Raw genomic sequence first — 21,508 nt, 5'->3', positions numbered from 1 at the left:
TGATGATCTACCATTGTTTGAATTAGAAGATTAAACCAGAGCCTCATATCCACCTAGACTTAGATGGGATTTGTATAACAAATGCAAGTTAACTTCAAAAGATGGTTTTGAGGGTGGGAATCTCCTGTCTCCCTTACTTAAAAAAATTAAAATTTGCTTATCTTTTGCTGATGACATTTCTTAATTTTCATTTCTCTCTCGATCTCTTTTTCCAGGCAAGAAGTCTCAGCAAAGGTAAGTTTTATCAGAGAGGACTTTACACATCTGTTGATCCATTCTCTACCTTACTAAGATCCTTTCTGTTATAGCTAGGCACATTTGCATGATTTGCTACATTCCTTTCAAGGTTCTTGTCCAAATGAACTTTCTAGATAAAGTGAGAAATCTACCAGCTTCCTTTAGAAACTGTGATTTTTAGTGTTAAGGGGCTCAATGACCAAATGAATAAGCATTGCCTAGTAGGGAAGGGATGTTTAGGTAAAGGAATAAAAACTGTGTAATTGTCTCTGAATTTTCTTTGATGTTTGGAATGATTGTGATGCATTTCTTCTTGGCCTGGCTGAACTTAAAGACATAACTACTGTAATAATTAGAGTCTTGGTGTGGCACTGTAGGATAAGCACTGGACTGCTAACCTCAAGATTGATGGTTCCAACTCACCAGTCACTCCTTGGAAACCCTATATAGTGTCACTATGAATCAGAACTGACTCAGTGGCACTTAATAACAACAACTGTATTGATGAAGCAAGCAATTCAAAGATTTATTAGGAAACTAGCATATTCCAAACCCGAAGAAGATTCAGGCCATACCCTAGACCCTCAGTGCCTGCATAAGAGGCTAAACACCTTCTGCTGTGATAAGCATTAACCTTCAGAATAGACTAGTTTGTTGTTGTTGCTAGTTGCCATCTAATCTATTTCAACTCAGGGTAACCCTGTGTGTATGAGAGTAGAAATTACTCTGTAAGGGCTTCTGTGCTGTAAGCTGTTGGAAGCAGATTAACCTCAGGTCTATATTCTGAGGTACCTGTGAGTGCGTTCAAGCCACCAACCTTCTGGCTTGTAGTCAAGCATTTAGCCATTTGTGCCACCCAGAGGTTCCTATAGTTTCTTCAAAAAGACATTTTTAAAAGCTTGATTTTGAAGCTCATGTTTCTTCAGTTAGAAGAAGAAATAATGCTGAAAAGAGATGCAGGTGTATGGAAGTGAATGTTCCATCTGGCAGGAATGAAGATGGCAAACTTGGGGTTTAGTGACTTGCTTTGAAATTTTAGGTAGGGTAGTGCTAATAAAAATTACTATGGAAAATGAGACCTTGGTGACATACAGAAGTACCGAGATGGACATCTGAGCTCCTTTGAAATTACTGGAATTGAAGTGCGATGTCCCTGAGAAGGTTGGGTGCTTGACAACAAACCAACCAACCAGATCTAACTTTTTACTGAGCATCTCTTACTAGTTCAGTGGGCTTCAGCTTAGTGTGCAAAAGAGAAACTGGGAGAAATAAAGGCAGCAGAGGCAAGATCATAAAGTAATTCTATGCCACATTAAGGGGCACTGGTGTAGCGTTGTGGGTTAATACGCTGGACTGCAAAGTCACTTTGAACCACATGATCGGCTGTTCAAGTTCACCAGCTGCTCCTTGGAAACCCTGTACAGGGTCACTATGGGTTATAATCAACTCAATGGCATTTAACAACAATAAGAAGCATGGGCTTTATCTTGAAATCTTTGGGGGTATTACTAAGTGGGTTTAAGCAGATGTCATAATTAAATTTGTGTTTTATGAGATGACTGCATAACATACACGGGAAATGGGTGAGATTGGAGACAAGGAGAATGATTTTGGAGGCATTTGAAGTTATTTAGGCTGAAACTGATGGTGCCCACCTAGAGAAATAGCAGTGAGGATGGGTCTATGGGCTAATAGGAGGCAATATCAATGGACTATGATTATTTATTGACTAAGAGAAAGAAGATTCAAGAAGTTGCTACAATTCTTACATGGGATCTGGTTGGTAGTGGTAACATTTACTGGGAAGGGATCAAAAAAGAATGAGAAATTTTGGAGGTGAGGATCATGAGTTCAGTTTTGTCTATGTTGAACTTAAAGCATCTGTGGTTCATCCACAATCCACTGGGTCTATCTGCCCTTTTGAGTTAGATATATAGAGGCCCTCACAAGACAGGAACTTAACTGCTGCCAAGGGAGTAGGCTTGGTCTTCCAGACAGCATGGGGTAAGAGAATGGAAGAGGACCTGGGAGAGAAGGTGGGACCTGAGGAACATCCATATCTACCAAGTGGACTAAAAAAGGAGAAAGAAAGCAGACTGCCAAAGAGGTAGAAGGAAAATGAGGTAGGTGAGTATGGTTTTGTAACTAGTAAGGAAAGAAGGGAACAGACAGGGTTTCAAATGCTGCTAGGAGAATCAATCTGTTTCCATTGGGTATCACAAGGGTATTAGTGGGGAGACCATTTTCAGTATAGAGGCAGTGACAGAAGTCAAATGACTCGGGTCTAGTGAGGATTGGAAAGCAGAGGCAGAACCTGGAGTTACCTCTTTCAAAAAGCTCAACTTTGAAGGAAAGGAGAGAGTTAAGTGGTAACTGAATTAGGGACATGAAATCAACAGTTTTCAAAATTATTACTCTATTTTATTTTATTGCATTCTCTTCTCTTTACTTATATACTTGAGGATCTTAGACTCTTCTTTGGACTTTCTCTGTGGGAAGGAAACCCACAAGATACAAAGATTTCTTTCATGTTCACACCCACTCATTGTCAGAGTAATCCACCCCTACACTCACTGAGTGAAAGTCTTTTCTGCCACAATCTACCCAGAGCTATTATTTGGTCACAGGAACCACCTGTGTTTTAATTGCCACTAAATGGAAGTAGATCAATTCAAATGTTGGTAGACGTCCTTGGGGAATGTGAAGAATGGCTAGCAGGAAGAGATTCATCATGATGTTAATTACCACATTAAGCGAATTGCCATATTAAGTTTAATGAATCAATATTAAACGTAATTAAGTTACAATGAATGAATCAATAGTTATTTATTGAATACCTTTGTGTTGGAACAATACTAAGATTGACTGGGACACTAAGAGGAATAAATCTTTGTCCTTGAACTCAGGGAGATTATGATTTAGTTGGAGAGTAAAGACAGGAAGATAGAAAATGTAGGGCAATACAGGAGGCAAATGAATTCTGGTAGTGGAAAAAGTAAAAACCATTTTGACTGAAGCCAGTGGAACCTGGGTTGGTTTTGAAGGATGAATAGAAATGAGGTGAGTAGAGAGAAGCAAGAGAGGTAGTCTGTTGTGGTTGATGATAAATGCCATGGAGTCGGTTCTGGCAAGGAGCAGCTGGTAAGCTTGAACCGCTGAACATGTGGTTCAAACTGACTTGCGTCCAGCACATTAACCCACAGCGCTTCACCATGCTAGTCCAAAGGTAGACTAGAGAAGGGAAATGATGTAAACAAAGGCATAGTATGAGGCTATAAAAGGAATGTTCAGGGACCAGTAGAACTGTCTGGAGACCCCGGTTTGTAGAGGAGTCATGGGAGAGATGTTGGAAGGGAGGGCTGGCCCAATAAACATGAACCTTGAAAATTTTCACCCCATGATCTAGAAGTAACTAACAAAGCAGCTTTTGGACAGCTCTCATTTCTTGGCCAAAGTTATTTTAATTCATACAATTTTAGGTCTAGAAAGGATCTTGATTAACATTGTAGGCAAACTCTCTTATGGTTGAGCTAATAAAATAATTCTCTTATAAGTCCTGAGCTGATGCTAGAGCTAGTTAATAATAATAGTTATCAGACGTTTATTCCATGCTGGGCACTGTTTGAAGTGTTTTACATGTCTTAAATCATTAACTATTGCCTACAAGCTGGTTAAGAATCGGGCTGCAAACTTCAAGTTCAGCCATTCAAAACTACCAGCTGTTCCACGGGAGAAAGATGAGGCTTTCTGCTACTGTAAAGATTTACATTCTCGGAAACCCTGTACAGGGTCGCTATGAGTAGGAACTGACTCCATGGCACATAACCACCACCACAAGCTGGTAAGGTTTAAAGCCTCATAAACCTTATACAGGGTCCCTATGAGTCGAAACCAACTCCATGGCACTTAACAACAGTAAGCCTATGGGGGTAGGTTCTATGACTACCCCATTTTACAGGTAAAGAAACAGAGGCATAGAGAGATGAAACAGCTAGCCCAGGACCGTTGAATAAATGACAAACTGAGATTTGAACCCATCTGGACCCAGAGATCATGCTCTTGACCCGTAGGCTTCTACGACTAAGACTCTCGACTCTCAAGTTAGAATTCTAAGTCCTAGACATTCTCTTCCCATAATATATATATATATATATATTTTTTTTTTTTTTTTCAAATAGAAATCATTGTGTGATAACACTGAGGAAGGGTGGAGTAGAAGGGCGTATTTCTCGAATAAGCCAAAGGTTTAAAAACACTATCACTCTAAACACTGTGTGTCAGGTTTTTTTTGTTGTTTTTGTTTTTCATTGAGCTAATTCTCATTGTCTTATGTGCTTGTTCCTATAAGTTTTTGTTTGATGAATGACTGGCTTCTTGGGCATTTGTGGTTTCAACCATGGTTAGGTTATTTTGACTCTTCTGCAAACTGGTTCTGTTTGTCACCTCGTTTAGTTTCTAGTGTCTAAATTCTGCTGGGCTAAAAGCTACACCCAAGATGCACAGGAAGATACGATGCCAACCTCAGAGGAGGGCATAAGGGAAATTTTGTCTTCTGCAAAACTTTTTTTCTCTATATTGGCAAACACATTTGCAGCTGCTCAACTGTGGTTTACACTTGCTGTTCATCATGAAAGTTGAGTTTCAGAATCTGATTCTCCCTTAGAAAGGAGCTATTAAAACATGTCATATTTGGTTCTCCCCTGTAATTTCCAAGAATATGAGGCAATTGGGTTACAAAAAAGTGTCATTTATTTTATGAACCTAAATTGGTCATCATCTTCATAAGTCATTTCTCATCAGAATCAAACTTTTAGAAGAACTACCACCATATTCTTCATGAGTTTTTATTTTCTCTGATTTCTCTTCCCATTTGAGCATGTCTTTATGTCTCTGGCTTTCCATTGTTCAAAATCTGTCTAAAATGTCCTTTAAAGTCATTAGATCCAGAGGCAAAACCTTTCCTTGAAAGATTTCTCCAAGTGAGTTCTGTGGACAGACAGCATAGCCATTGCTGGGGAGCTTGGTAGAAACACAGAATCTCAGCCCTCTCCCTTAACCCCAAACCTACTGAATCACACAGTTTGTATTTTCACATGATCCCTGGGTTGGCACTGGAGAATGTGAGAAGTCTTGCTCTAGGGTTCTCTTCCCATTCCTTTGCCTTAGTAAAGGCTCACAGCTTGTTCAACCTAACTGAAAAACATTTCCTTCTCTCTTTCTGTCACCTTTACTACTAACACTTTTATAATTTTTAAGCTCCTCAACTTAATTGATAAATTTTTGTTTTTCATTCAGCAAGGATGATCCGTATTGATCTACCATCTTTGGAAGAAAATTCTTGGGATACTAGAGAATCATTATATCCTTCAAATCTCTCCGTGAAAAGTTTTGCATGATGGTGTTTCCTACATTGAAGATGAAGTACATTTTCCTTCAGTGAATCTGAAAAGATGTCCACTCGGCCAGCAGCTCCTTCTGCTTCCATTTTGTCCCTCGTTACCCCTCCCTCCAGCCCCAAAGTGTGATTTATATAGCTCAGTCTATTGTTTTATGTCATGGGGGGAAAAAAAATCAAACCCTTGGGGAAAGCGATTACTGTGAAATACAAAGATATCCAATTGTGCATTCTCTCTCTCTCTCTCTCTTAACTCTTGGTGTGGTGCTGTAGGATAACTGCAGGACCACAAGGAGGGGTTGAACCACAAGGTTGACAGTTCAAACTCACCAGCCACTCTTCAGAAACCCTATACTGGAAACCTTATACTGGATCTCTATGAGTCAGAATCAACTCAATCGCACTTAATAACAACACCATTGTGAATTGAGTGAAGGCTTACAGAGCAGATCAGCAGTTTTACATTCAACAAATCCTACACTTCATTTCATCTCAATGATTGCATTCCCCTCAGTGTAGCATCACTTAGTCTACTTCCGCCCTGTGTTTCTTGTTTCCTCCTTCTTTCCCAGCCCTTTTAAACTTTGTCCTTATATAAATGCTGCCCTTTTGAGCTCAAATGGTTGTCCATCTTATATAGTATTTGTACCTTACTGGTGGTGTTCTCCTATACACCTAGCTATTGCTTGGCTGAAAATAGAGCCACAGGATGAGTTCAGTTCCAGACCAGATGGGTGACCAAGGGCCACAGTCTCAAGGTTCCACCCCTGTCTATCTTAACAATAAGTCTGATACTTTTTATGATTTGGAGTTTTGTTTTACATTGTCTTCTACTCTACGCAGGACTTTCTAATATGAGCCCTTTCAGATCAGCTGGTAGTGGTAGTAGGGAATCATTTAGTTATTTGGTCTCAGAGTCAAGGAAATTGATGTTCATGTGTTCCCTTAGTCCACTGGACAAATTGTCTCCTAGTTTCTTTCATTTTCATTACTCTTCTTTCCTCCAGACATGGAGAGAGCAGTAGTTGAACTTAGATGAATGCTCATGAATTTTTAAGATCCCAGTTGCTATTCCAAAGTAAGAGGTAGACCACTGTCCTTGTGGACTTTGTATTCAATTGCGCTTTCTTTTTTGACTCTTGTTTTCTATCTCATTTCAGTGCTATACCTGCTGACATACACTTCTGACTATAGTGAAAATTAGTTACATATAGAACTACAGAGTGTTTTGTAGAAGAACAAATTTTACTTTTCCTACCCATGGTACCAGGTCCTATGGTGGTACAAGCAGTTTGCAATTAACTGCTAACCTAAAAGTTAGTGGCTCAAACACAATAAGCAGCTCTATGAAAGGCCTAGTGATTTTTAACAGGAAAGATAGCATGAAAAAAAAAACAACAAAAAAAACCCCACAAAAACCTGTGAATTAACTGCTAACCTAAAGGTTAGTGGTTCAAACACAATCAGCAGCTCTATGAAAGGCCTAGTGATCTCCTAACAGAAAAGATAGCATGAAAAAAATAAAAACACAAAAACCTGTGAAGCAGTTATATTTTGTAACATATGGGGTAGCCATGGATCAATTCAACAGCAAGTTTGGTTATTTTGTCTTTACCTGTGGTACAACCTGACAGAAAGTTAATAAAATTGGTCTTATGTTTGCTTTCCAACTCCAGTGTAGTAATAAGGTTCTGTAAAGTTAGATACTGGGGGCTATAATGGTCCTATTTACATAGTAACATATGCTGCTACTGTGTGCCATCAGGTAGGTTCCGATTCACAGCTACCCTGTATAGGATCCTTTGTAGGGAGGAACCTTGATAGGGTAGTGGATTAAGAGCTGGGCTGCTAATCTCAAAGTCGTCAATTCAAATCTACCAGCTGTGCTGTGGGAGACAGATGAAGTTTTCTGCCCCTGTAAAGATTTACAGCTTCAGAAACTCTATGCAGTGCCGCTATGAGTCAGAAGTGACTCAGCAGCACACCACCACCACCACCAAATCTTTACAGGTGTAGAAAGCCACATTGTTCTCCTGCAGAGTGGCTGGAGGATTCGAACTAATGATCTTGTGATTAGAAACTCAACGTGTAACCCACCATGCTATTACTTTCTATATAATAAAGACCATCACATTTTACCATGGCAACCTTCTTCAGTCATCTCTTCTCAGCGGACTGACTCCCACACAAATAGAGTATCTAACGAGCACCAAACAAAGGGGAGAAGAGAAAGATAGTCTGCACTGTTTTAGCTTTGTTGTCTTTATTATCATTATTATCGCTATATTGTCAATCAAGGAGTTCTTGTGGTGCAAGTTAGTAAGTACTCAACAGCTAACTGAAATCTTGGTGGTTGGAGCCCACCTACCATTCCACAAAACAAAGATGTGGCAGTATGCTCCCCTGAAGATCCCAGCCCAGGAAACCCTATAGGGCAGTTCTACTCTATCCTGTAGGGTCATATGGATTCAGATGGACTCAACAGCAGTGGGTTTGGTTTTGGTTTATATGGTTGATCAGTCCTCCAAAGGTGCAAACAGTTGAAGCATTTGGCTTCTAACTGAAAGGTTAATGGGTTGCGTCCACCCACAGTCACCTCAGAAGAAAGGCCTAGTGATCTACTGCTAAAAACTCAGCCATGGAAAGAAAGCCTCATGGAGTACAGTTCGACTCTGACACACTTGGAGGCATAGTGCATTAAAACTGGTGAGACTAGAGCTGGTTTTTATAAGATTAGTTAGTAAAGAAGCCTCTCACCATAATCCTAGCTACAGGTGAACTCTTTTTGATGTTACAGAGGTTCATTTCAGCATCAGACAAATCATTTTTCTACTCATTTTAACCCATAGCATCCCAACAGTGCCACAACTACCTACATTATATTCAAGGGGCCCTGGTAGCAGTGGGTAACAAGTCAGCAAGCTGAACCTACCAACTACTCCTCAGAAGAAAGATGAGCTTTCTGCTCCCATAAAAGTTTACATCTTCAGAAATCCTGCAGGGTCACTATAAGTCAGTGCCAACTCAACACACAACCATCACCACATTATATTTATTCTTCAAGTCTCATCTGAGGCGTCCCCACCCTCTCTACTTTCTTCAGAAAACCTTCCTTAACTAGCCCAGCAGATGACAATCTCCTCTTTCTGGCCTCTCATAGCAAGTTTAGTCTGTAACATGCAAGTTCACACTTAAATATCATTTATTTTACAATGTTGCTTAGTTTGTTATTTTAAAAATTGTTAAGTGCTGTTGAGTGGGTTCCAACTCACAGGGACCCTGTATAGGGTTTCCAAGGAGCAGCTGGTGAGTTTGAATGGCTGATCTTATGGTTCAAACAGACCTTGTAGTCCAGTGATTTGTGTATGTGTGTGTGTGTGTGTGTGTGTATGTTGTGACCCAGCACAGGGTTTCCGAGGCTGTAAATCTTTACAGGAGCAGAAAGCCTCATCTTTCTCCCACAGAACAGCTGGTAGTTTTGAACTGCCAACCTTGAGGTTAGCAGCCCGATTCGTAACCACTATGCTACCAGAGTTCCATATATATATATATATATTCATTCCTGGTATGGTGCTGTGAGTTAATGTGCTATACTGCAAAGTTGGTTTGAACTGCAAAGTCGGTGGTTCAAGCTCACCAGCCACTCCTCAGAAAGTCTATACAGGGTTGCTATGGGTCAGAACAACTCAACAGCACTGAACAACAAAAACAACATATATATATACGGTGGTAATGATGATTGTATGCCATTGATTCGTTTCTGACTCATAGCTACCCTGTATAGGGATTCTGAGGTTGTAAATCTTTATGGGAGCAGGAAAAAACTAGACTTTCAGCTCCCGCAAATATTGAAAGCTTTGGAAATCCGACACAGGGTGGTTATGAGTCAGAAGTGATTCAACAACAATGCTGTCTGAAGACGTTAGTATAAAATTAATCTCCAGTAACTGATAGGACACCAATTGAAATGTTTCAATAAACTGATGCAGTGCTAGAAACATCCACTAATCTATACTAAGAAATTTGGAAGATCTGGTCACCTGACTGGAAGTGATCCATATGTGTGCCCATTTCAAAGACAGTTGACCCAACAGAATGCAGAAATTATCAAACAATATTGTTAATATCACACACAAGTAAAATTTTGCCCAAGATATTTTTTAAATGGTTGTTGCATTATATTGACAGGGAGCAGTCAGAAATTCAAACTGGATTCAGATGAGGACATGGAATTAGGAATATCATTGCTGACATCAGATGAATTTTGGCTGCAGGCACAGAATATCCGAAAGGTGTTTACTTGTGCTTTATTGACTACCCAAAGGCATCTGATTGTGTGGATCATAACAAAGTATGGATACCATTGCAAAAAGTGGGAATTCCAGAACACTTAAATGTGCTCATGAGGAACCTGTACATAGACCAAAAAGCAGCCATTTGAACAAAACAAAGGGATATTGTGTGGGTAAAAATCAGGAAAGGTGTGAACCATTGTTGCGTCTTTCACCATACTTATTCAATCTGAACACTGAGCAAATAATACAGGAAGCTGCATTATATGAAGGAGAACTTGGCATCAGGATTGGAAGAAGGCTCATTAACAACCAGCAATAGGCAGATGGCATAACCATGCTTGCTGGAAGTGAAGAGGACTTGAAGCACTTGTGGATGAAGATCAAGGAATGCAGCCTTCAGTATAGATTACAACTCAATGTAAAGAAAACAAAAATCCTCACAAATGGACCAATAAGTAACATCATGATAAACAGAGAAAAGACTGAAATTGTCAAAGGTTTCATTTTACTTGGATCCACAAGCAATGCTCCTGGAAGCAGCAGTGAAGAAACCCAACAACATATTGCATTGGGCAAATCTACTGCACAAGACATCTTAAAAGTGTTTAAGAGCCAGGATGTCAATTTGAGAACTAAGGTGTGCCAGACCCAAGCCATGTTTTTAAAATTGCCTCATATGTATGTGAAAGTTGTACAGTGAATAAGGAAGACCAGAGAAGAACTGTTGGATTTGAATTATGGTGTTGATAAAGAATAGTCAAAGTACCCTGGACTGCCAAAAGAACGAGCAAATCTGTTTTGGAAGAAATACAATGAGAAAGCTCCTAAGAAGTGAGGATGGTGAGACTTGGTCTTACGTACTTTGGACATATTGTCAGGAGGGACCAGCCCCTGGAAAAGGACTTCATGCTTGGTAAAGTAGAGGGTCATCGAAAAAGAGGGTCATCCTTTGATGAAAATGTAAGACCTATGTACCTGTTTTGACATGAAAGACCTTAATCTCAGGATTTCTTTAGTTCAAACCTTTGAGTAAGACTCAGAATCCAAACTTTGGGTGAAAAGAAATAATAGGTTTAAGATTCAGTTCGTGAAAACATGATTTTGAATAGTTATGGAGTATCCTGCTGTATGGTAATGATTTTCTTATTGTTTAGCGTAGTGGTTACGAATCGAGCTGTGAACCTCAAGGTCAGCAGTTCGAAACTACCAGCGGTTCTGCGGGAGAAAGATGAGGCGATCTGCTCCCGTAAAGATTTACAGCCTCGGAAACCCTGTGCAGGGTCGCTATGAGTCGGAACCGACTCCACGGCACTTAACAACAACAGATTTTACAGTGTACTTGTCACAATAAATGTTACTGTCATGATGATCTATATACATAAACCTCATGATTTCTTTAAAACAAAACTTAGTATTGAATATTGCATCAAAAAGCATAAATATCTTTAAGGCACTTAACTCATATTGAAAAATGCTTCCATGAAAAGGTTGTGCCAGCTTTCCTCTCCTGTTACTAGTATACACGAAAGTCAGCGTGTCCCAATATCCTCAGAGCAAACATCTCTTTGAGAGCTCCTTTTCAACTGATTGACACATCCATCTGTCCTGATTAATTTCTCAAAACCTTTGTCAGTGATCATTTCTGAACAATCACTGTCATTGTACATAAGGATTTTTATTTCTTGCTTGTCTTAATTACATACATATTTCCTTTAAAAAAATTTTTCTAAAAAGAAATACACTATCAAATGCTCTAAAAAGAAAAAAGAAAAAAAAAAGATTCAGCTCACAAAGCAACTTCATACTTGGTCCAATCCTTTGAGAGATAGCATGACATAAATTCTTAAAATTACATAATGGCCTTACAGTATGATCAAAAGATGCTGTTTTTAGGTCTATGCAAGTTTTACTTATTAAAAGTAGCCTCCACTTGGGTTCCTTGGCCCTAATATTTTGGTTGAATAAACTATTTCATGAAGCTGTGCAGACTGTGCACCATACAACTCCAGTTACATATGGGCACACCAAGATTTATAGTGCACAACATAGAGGACCTCTTGCAGCAGCTTTTGCTATAATACAGAATCTGAGATAGTATTGAGACAGTTAAAAAATATCTCATTATGTCTCTTAATTATTTCCTGGTCCTTTATCATGGACTATGGTTTGTTTTGATAATGGCAGTTTCACTTTCCTGGATCAAATCTGTGAACAGAAAGGAAAAAGAAATAACTAAGAAACAGAAATTTTAGATCTTTGAAGAAAAGAGGAAGTGAAGAGTCAGCTGGCAAGAAATAGGAACTTGGAGGAGGGAAGAATAGCTGTGTAACAGATAATTGTCCACAGTATGATTTGGATTTGAAGCCTCTTTCTCACCTCATTTATTTCTCATTAAATCATTATGGAACAAGGTCTTTTTGAGAGATGTATAAAATAACAGAATACAGTCTCAGGGAGGACAATTGGGGGATCACACCAGAAGCATGTGACACTTAGACTTTTTAAAGAAATCTGAACTAAAATCATAAATTAGAACTTAATTTGGTGAAATATATTTGCAGAAAACAAAAATAATACAGCTCAGGCACAGTGATCTCTGACAATGAAATCTAGTTGTTCCAACTCAGAGCGACTATATGAACAACAGAACGAAATACTGCCTGGTCCAGCACCATCCTCACAATTGTTAAGCTTGAGCCCAATGCTGCTGCCACTGTGCCAATCCATCTTGTTGGGGGTCTTCCTCTTTTTCACTGACCCTCCACTTTACCAAGCATGATGTACCTCCCGATAATGTCTGAAGTATGAGAGATGACGTCTTGCCATCCTGGCTTCTAATGAGCACTCTGGCTGTACATCTTCCAACACAGATTTGTTTGTTCTTCTGGAAGTCCATGGTATTTTTAATAGTCTTCTCCAGTACTATGTTGTTGTTAAGTCCGACTCATAGTGACCCTGTATAGGGCTTCCAGGGAGTAGCTGGTAAGCTTGAACTTGTGGTTCTCAGTCCAGTGTTGATCATACTGTGCCCCTTGGGGCCAGCATCTGCAGCAGGAAGAAAGCCAAACACATCCAACACAAAGTGCAGAAGGCACTATGGCTATGTAGAATGTGCAGACTTGGAGATTCTGTGATCCAGAGGAGAGAAAGAGCACCTGGCAAAGGACAGTGGGATTCAGAGGCAAAACTAGATTCTGAATGAGGTCTAATTAGGAATGGGAAGGAATTCCTTTGTCTTTTATATAAGACAAAGAGATTGAAGTTAAAAGAAGTCTGCCAGGATTATTGGCTCAGAAGAGAACCAGGGATAAAAGTATAGAGTAGCTTTATACCTTAGGTCAATGGATTCCTGGTGTGGCATTGTAGAATCAGCACTGGACTGTGAACCACAAGGTAGGCAGTTCCAACCCACCAGCTGCTCCTTGGAAACCCTACATAGCGTTGCTTTGAGTTGGAATCGATTCAATGGCACTTAGCAACAAACAAAGTTGGTGAAGATTTCCTGTAGATGCTGGGGAAACTTGAGCAAGATAGGGACAGGACCACTGTGGTCTTCTGGGAAGATTAGCATCCGAGAATTTAGGAGTAGAGAGAAACCGGAAGCAGGGAAAATAATTATCCAGTTAATGTAACTATTCAGACATGAAGATTAGGGTGGGGCCAGGAAGGTTCTACTGTGAGACACTGTGAAGACGTTGGTCTCTGACTAGTTGGGTCTGGGGACAGGGAGGGGGACTGCCAGGAGGTGTAGCCAAGCACTCAAAAAGGAAAAACATAAAACAAATATTCTGGTTGAATGTGGTTTATGCAAATGTTCCTTTTTCAAAGATCTTGTAGGAAAGTCCCTCCTTTGTTATATTTCCTGTACATGAATATGTCTCCTGCATTCTTAATATAGGATTGAGTCAAGGATGTCAAAATAGCTGTGGAATAAAGAAGATAAGTGGAGGAGCCTAGAGATGGGAACAGCCCAGAACTGAGAGTCCTGATATGGCCCTGCTGGTTAATTCACTGAATGACAAGGTCAGCTTGAACCGCAAAGTCAGTGGTTCGGACTCACCAGCCACTCCTCAGAAACCCTGTACAAGGTTGCTGTGGGTCAGAACTGACTTGAGGGTACTTAACAATAACAACAACAATAATGAGCTCCTAAAGATGTGGGTTGGAATCAGTTTTGACCATTTAAACAAAAGCAATCTGAGTTTAGTTTCAGAAATCCAATTTTGATAGAGATTCCGAAAGCACCAGGAAGCCTTGACAATGTCTATCCATTAGGCTTACATTCAACTCTCTGGTCAGTTTAATGTGGATTTAGAGTAAACAGAGAGAATGCAGGTTTGATAGTCCATATGACTTGAACAATTGTGTATTGTATGAACATTCTAGAGAAATCAGTATCCCTTAGATAGCAAAGGTCCCTGGTTTGCTTTGGACTTTTCACCTAAATAAGGGTTGGTGGTTTGAACCCACCCACTGGTGCTATGGAAGAAAAGTCTGGTGATCTGTTGTTGTTGTTAGGTGCCATCAAGTCGGTACCGACTCATGCATAGCAGAATGAAACATTGCCCGATCCTGGGCCAACCTCAATACTGTTGCCACGCTTGAGTCCATCGATGCTGCCACTTGGCCAACCATCTCGTTGGGGGTCTTCCTATTTTTCTCTGACCCTCCACCTTACCAAACATGATTTATAAAAATTATAGCCAAGAAAATCCTATGGAGCAGTTCTCCTTTGTAGTAAGTGATCCATGAGTCAGAATCAACATCACCACAACAGTACTGTTCTGTTAGAAATCATCCTTGTATACCCAAACTTTTCTAGTATGAGGAACACTCATTAAAGTTAAGAACTTTTTTGTAATATAATGTGGTGCTATAGGATAAGCACTCAACTGTAAGGTAGGTTTGAAATTCAGGATCGGTGGTTCAAACTCCCCAGCTGCTCCTTGGAAACCCTATACAGGGTTGCTATGTGCCAGAACCAACCGAGGGCACTTAACAACAACAAAGAAAATTCAGATGTGCTTATGGATTGTTGTTGTTATTATTGTTAAGTGCCCTTAAATTGGTTCTGACTCATAATGACCCTGTATACGTTTTCCAGGAGTGGTTGGTGAGTTTAAACCACCAACTTTAAAGTTAGCAGTCCAGTAATATAGATTAATAGATAATATATATTTTTAAAAGACTCCTTGCCCCATGGGGATTTACAACCCAGAGAACAGAAGCCACTACTTTTTCGTACACACTGCGATACCTTAACAAAGCCCAAGTTGATAGATACCAAATTTTTCATCTTCAGTAGATTGTATACTCATCTGCAGTTCACATGCAAAAACATCTATAAACAATTCAGAGTGTTAGTCTCCTGAACAGTAATAGGAGGGAGAGGACTAGATAATATATAAAGTATCTTCTAGCTCTAATTTTTGATAACTCTGACTTCAAGTGTTCTTCACACTTCTTTGAAGTTTAAAGAGCAAAGTAAGCAACATTCTGGCTTTACCATTTACCAGCTGTGTGATTTGACAAAGATACTTAGCTCTTATAACATCGGTAAAAGGGTGGCAGAAATAGTACCTCCTTCAAATGGTAGATGTGTGAGTTAAATAGGTTAATTCATGTAAAGATCTTAGAACAGTAACTGACAAATAATAAGCACTTGATAAACGATAGTTATTGGTGATATTACTATTATTAATCTTTTAATGATGATCATTTATTAACATGATGAACAATTCCATTGTCATAAAAAATAGAACTACCCTATAGGATTTCCAGGAGTCCTGGTGTGGTGCTGCAGGTTAATGCACTGCACTGCAAGGGCGGTTTCAGCCACAAAGTGGGTGTTTCAACCTCACCAGTTGCTTCTTGGAAACTCTATACAGGGTTGCTATGAGTTGAAACTGACTTGACGGCACTTAACAACAACAACAAATAGGATTTTGAAGAAGCAGACTGCCATGGAATGGCTGGTGGGTTTGAACTGCTGACCTTTCAATTAGCAGCTGAGCATTTAATTTCTGTGCCACCAGGCTTCCTCAAAGTTATTAACAGAAGACCTCTTTTATTATTGGAAGACCTGTGTCTTTGCATTGTGATTTTAGTTAGATTATTTGATTTCTTGACTGTTTATTATTGGAAGACCTGTGTCTTTGCATTGTGATTTTAGTTAGATTATTTGATTTCTTGACTGATACCATTCTTTAGAGTTGGGCAAGAGCAGCCCTTGGTCAGGACCCTATGCTTTAGGGGTCTCCCTTTGACTCTCCTCCAGGTGGTAAGAAACATACTGTCTAGAGCCTGGACTCTCTGTACACTATGCAACCTACACTGTCACAAGCTTGCTTCCAGAGCCTTCAGGACTGTGGCCCAGTGTTTGAACCCCTAGGCTTGAGGTTCTGGTTAGAGCCTATACTTGCAGGTTGGGGTGCTCACATGTGTATGTGTGCAAGGCCCTTGTGGTAAAGAAAAGTGGGTAAACTGCAGATTAGGGACCAGCTCACCCCATGACTCTACACTTACTGTGAGACTCTGAAGCATCAGAGACTTCAAAATGTGAACCAGGGTCACTATGAAGGTATATCTGTCAAGTTAGGAGACAAAATAAATCTGACATAGTATTTTAAAAATTTGAATTATAATTTTTAAATATTTAGTTATAGGATATGTGGACCTCATTCTATATATATGTGCTCTAGTCTCTGTAAATAGAAAAGCCAGGATTGTTTCATATCAGGTTCCTCATATGAAAGATGGATTAAATGTCATAATGTATCTAGAATAGTATATTCAATAAATTCCAAGTTTTATTTTAAAAAACAACTGCCCCATAGAGTTTTCTGGGCAAAAATTTTAATGTAATCTGCCAAGTCTTCCAAGGAGCCACTGGGTGGGTTTGAACCACCAACCTTTTTTTGAGATGCTAAGTGCTTAACTTCTGCACCACCAAGGCTCCTTATAAAAATATTATATGTCAGCAACTGTGTTATGTCGCATACAAAAAAATTAGTGGAAAATTATTGCTTTAATGCTTATATTAGGAAAAGGGACTTAAAATTAAATGATCAATTTAAGAAATTAGGGAAAGAATGATAGAATACATAAGAAAGAAAAGAAAGGGAAAAATAAACTTTAAAAGTAGATTTACAAATAAGCAAGACATATTAAAGAGAGAACCAAAGAAGACCAAAAAGGTACATACAAGTGAATAATTACTATCAGGACTGACTATGAGGGTTGGAAATGTAAAAGCAGACATTTTGTAGCAAAAGGAGGGGAGTGGTTGACTTTTCAGTCCAGGAGCAGAGGTCCCTGGGACCACCAAGGGAGAAGAGCGGAGAGCGAGGCCCTACCCAGAGAAACAGTGATGCCAAAGATGGAGGCTGAGATGATGACGTGGAGAGATGGAGTGTCTAGGAACTCTAGACCCAGAAAGGGAGTTGGTCAGGGGGAAGGCTTTCAGGGTAGACCCTTTGGTTGGTTGATGATGCATGGAGAGGGTTGTAACCATGGCAATATATATATATAGGATAGGATGAATGTAAAGCTAATGTTCTCCCATGTAAACTATCACATAATTTTTTTTTTAATTACACAAATTTCTGCAAAATCGGTCAAGATTAAAAAATGACATAAATGTACAAAATGAGGAGTATCAAAAAGTTACATTCTAAAGATGTAAAATTTTTAAAATTAAGAACAATCAGGGGAGGTGGGGCTTGATGGTGGATAGGATAGAGGTGCAGTGAAGTTAGCCATCATCAATACCACAGAATACCAGGTGAAGAGGGTTCAGGGCAGAGATCCAAAACTCTGAATCACAAAGGTAGGAATATTTTAAAAGTTTGGAGGCTTATACCTAGTGGAACTTGTAGCAGAAGTAAGAAATCACGTATTTTTTCATCTGCCCGGCTTGGCGTCCTGGAACCGACAACTTGGGCAAGACCAAATGGCAAGACCAAGTAGGGGAGCAGAACCACCATGGAATAATGTCACGGGAACATCAGAGCAAAGGTAGACAATACACTTTGTTGGTTTTGCTTTGTTCTGATTTCCTTCTTCTTCTTTTTTTCCTTCTGGTATCTGTTTATTGGTCCACCACTGTATGTGCAATTCCAATCTGGTGACTAGAGGGGGAGCCTGAGCGAGTGGACACTGCACCCCCACCACAGGTGAATTCTTCTGCCACACATGCACACAGATACTCTCAGCCCAGAGCCAGCCCTGAATTGTTTTTCAGTAGTGAAAAGGCCAGAACAAGGGGTGTAGAGACAGAAAGAGAGTTTAAAAACAAAACAGGCCCAAATTAAATTAAATCCTGAGGTACACCATAACAACCAACAGGGGCATCATGAAATTTATCAGGTGGCTTTGAAGGCAAGCAGTTGAAAGAGGACAAACTCATATTCATATTAGACTACAGATTTTTTTCTCTCTCTTCTCTCCCTCCTCTACTTTTTCTGTGATTATAGAATATAGTATCCAATCTAGTTTTTTATCTTTTTTATTTTGTTTTTGGTGGGTGTTTTTTTTTTTTTCCTTTCTTTCTTATTTTTTTTTTTCTGTTGCTGTTTTGCTGTTTTATGCTACCCCTTTTACCTTTGGGGGACTCTTTCTCTCCCTATATTACCCAAGAAAAGACAGAAACTGCTGCCATATATTCAAGCTACAATCACACTCAATAAAACACCAAAATCCAGGCAAGAACCAACACTAACTGCCATACACCAGAGAGGTGAACAACACCTGTGAAAGTTACTCTGAGTCAAGCAATAAGATTAGTGACAAGGGAAGCCCACATCCTGATCACATCTACCTGTATGCAATCAGGAAGCATAAAAAATACCAAAATACACACTCAATTAAGTATTAAGTATTAAGGACTAAATATGTCCAAGAAGCAACAGCAGATGACCATATCAGCACATGTCCAGAAACAAGATTAAATGTCTGAGACAAATGACTTAGAGGTAGACCTGGACTCCATTCTGGAACGAGGCCTGGCCTTGGAAATGCCTGAGAAGTAATTCAGAAAAATGATTATAAAATGTTTCAAAACACTTTACAATGGAGTTGAGAAAAATAAGGAAGATGTCAGGAAAGCGCTACAGAAACAATCTAAGATAGATTCAGCATTGGAAACAATTCAAAACCTACAGAAAGAAGTCCAAATGATCAATAATAGAACATCAGAAATAGATAATACACTGAAAGGGCAAAAGAGTAGAATAGAAGAGATGGAAGGCAGAACCAGTGAGCTTGAAGACAAATATCTCAATATCACTATTGAGATAGAAAAGCAAACAAAGAAAAGGGGGGAAAAATCCGAATAAGATCTAAAATTCATGCTGGACAACATGAAGAGGAATAACTTAAGAATCATCAGCCTTCCAGAACAGGTAGAATCATACAAGTCCAGAGAGGAAGTAATTGAAGAACTGCTGGAAGAAAATGTCTCTAACATCCTGAAAAGTGAAAAGATAAACATTCAAGAAGCTCAATGAACCCCAGGAAGGATAGACCCCGAAAGAAAATCACCGAGATATCATAATCAAGCTCTCCAAAATCAAAGATAAGGACAGACCCTGAAAACAGCTAGGGAAAAGAGAAGTGTTACATACAAAGGCAAGAAAGTCAGATTAAGCTCGGATCTCTCGGTAGAAACCATGCTAGCAAGAAGGCTTATATAAAACCCTGAAAGAAAAAAACTGTCAACCAAGAATCCTTTACCCAGCAAAGCTATCAATCAAATATGATGGTGTAATCAAAATATGCCAGGATAAACAGAAGCTAAGGGATTTTGCCAAAGCCAACCTTGCACTACAAAACATACTTAAAGGTGTTCTGTGGACTGAGAACCAACAAGAACAGACAACACTAGAGATTGACATATGTGGCACCACCTCCCAGAACTAAATCGACAGATGGAGGAGTCGAGAACAGAACAAAACTATAAGAAAAAACTCAGAGACTCTGGGAGGTCAGTCCATGATCAAAACAATTACAATGAAAAAGAAGGTAAACACATAGGAACAGAGATCAAGATGGTGAGAAGGTCAGGTAGATTACAGGATAAAATAGACTGCACTAAATGGAGGGAAAAGTTAATGGAATATAAAGTAACCTCAAAGAAAATTAACACTTCACAACATACCAAGAAAATGAAAATCTAAGAAGAACATGAAAATATTGAAACTATGAGGAGACTCACAAGAAAGAACATAAAAAGCAAGAACTCAACAAAAAAAGACACACAGAACAAAAAAAGCAGCACCACCACAAACAAACAAACATAATGGCAGCAATTAATCCATACTTATCAATAATTACACTGAATGTAAATGGATTAAATGAACCAGTTGAGACGGAGGGTGGCAGAATGGATAAAAAAACAAGATCCTTCAATCTTCTGTCTGCAAGAGACACATTTTACACACAGAAGCAAAAACAGATTAAAAGTCAAAGGATGGAAAAAAATATACCAAGCTAATTGCCATAAAAAATGAATAGGAGTGGCAGTACTACTAATAATCTCTGATAGAATAAACTTTAAGGCAAAAATAAGCATAATAGATAAAGATGGAAATTTTCTAATGATTAAAGTACAATTAAAAAAGATAACATAACCATAATAAATATCTATGCTCCCAAAGAAAGAGCCCCAAAATATATAAAGCAAATTCTAATAGAATTGAAGAAAGAAATAGATGAATCTATAATAATCGTGGGCAATTTTAATACACCGCTTTCAAAAATGGATCGAACAACCAGAGAGAAACTTGACAAAGACACAGAAGAACTAAACAACACAATCAACCAACTAGAACCAGAAAGAAACTTGACAAAGATACAGAAGAACTAAATAACACAATCGGCCAACTAGACCTCATAGATGTGTACAGAGCATTCAACCCAACAACAGCACAATACACATTCTTTTCCAGTGCACATGGGACATTCTCCAGAAGAGACCATGTGTTAGGCCACAAAGCAAACCTCCATAAATTTACAAATATCAAAATACTACAAAGCATATTCTCAGACCACAATGCTATCAAATTAGAAATCAACAACAGGAAGACCAAGGAAATCAAGTCAAATACATGGAAAATGAATAACACCCTGCTGAAAAGCGACTGGGTAGTAGAAGAAATTAAATGTGAACTCACAAAGTTCCCAGAAACAACTGAGAATGACATTGGGACATGGGGAAGCAGTGCTGAGAGGACAAATTATTGCAATAAATGCACACATCCAAAAGAAAGAAAGAACCAAAATTAACACATTAACACAACATCTACAACAATTAGAACCAGACCAACAGAGGGAATCTATAGGCACCAAAAGAAAAGAAATAACAAAAATTAGAGCAGAAATAAATGAGATAGAAGACAGAAAAACTATAGAAAGAATCAACAGGACAAGAAGTTGGTTCTTTGAAAGGATTAACAAAATTGACAGACCACTGGCAAACCTAACAAAAGAAAAGAGGGACAAGACACAAATAACACGCATTAGAAACCACATGGGCGATGTCACAACAGAACTGAAGGAAATCAAAAGGATAATAACAGAATAC

The 21,508-nt window shown here is 39.0% G+C and overlaps 1 protein-coding gene across 1 annotated transcript in view; it reads left to right on the top strand.

The window, feature by feature from the left end:
• The window catches only part of SELP (selectin P (granule membrane protein 140kDa, antigen CD62)), a 133,713-nt gene that overhangs the window by 3,720 nt on the left and 108,485 nt on the right, over positions 1-21,508 (top strand). Inside the window, exon 2 of the mRNA XM_006872655.1 lies at positions 216-234. Within this exon, the coding sequence (XP_006872717.1) occupies positions 216-234 (19 nt within the window). The remainder of the gene's footprint in view (positions 1-215; positions 235-21,508) is intronic.

Source organism: Chrysochloris asiatica, unplaced genomic scaffold (assembly GCF_000296735.1).
Source record: "Chrysochloris asiatica unplaced genomic scaffold, ChrAsi1.0 scaffold00207, whole genome shotgun sequence".
Taxonomy (NCBI): Eukaryota; Metazoa; Chordata; class Mammalia; order Afrosoricida; family Chrysochloridae; genus Chrysochloris; species Chrysochloris asiatica.
This window is presented reverse-complemented; position numbering and strand designations above follow the sequence as displayed.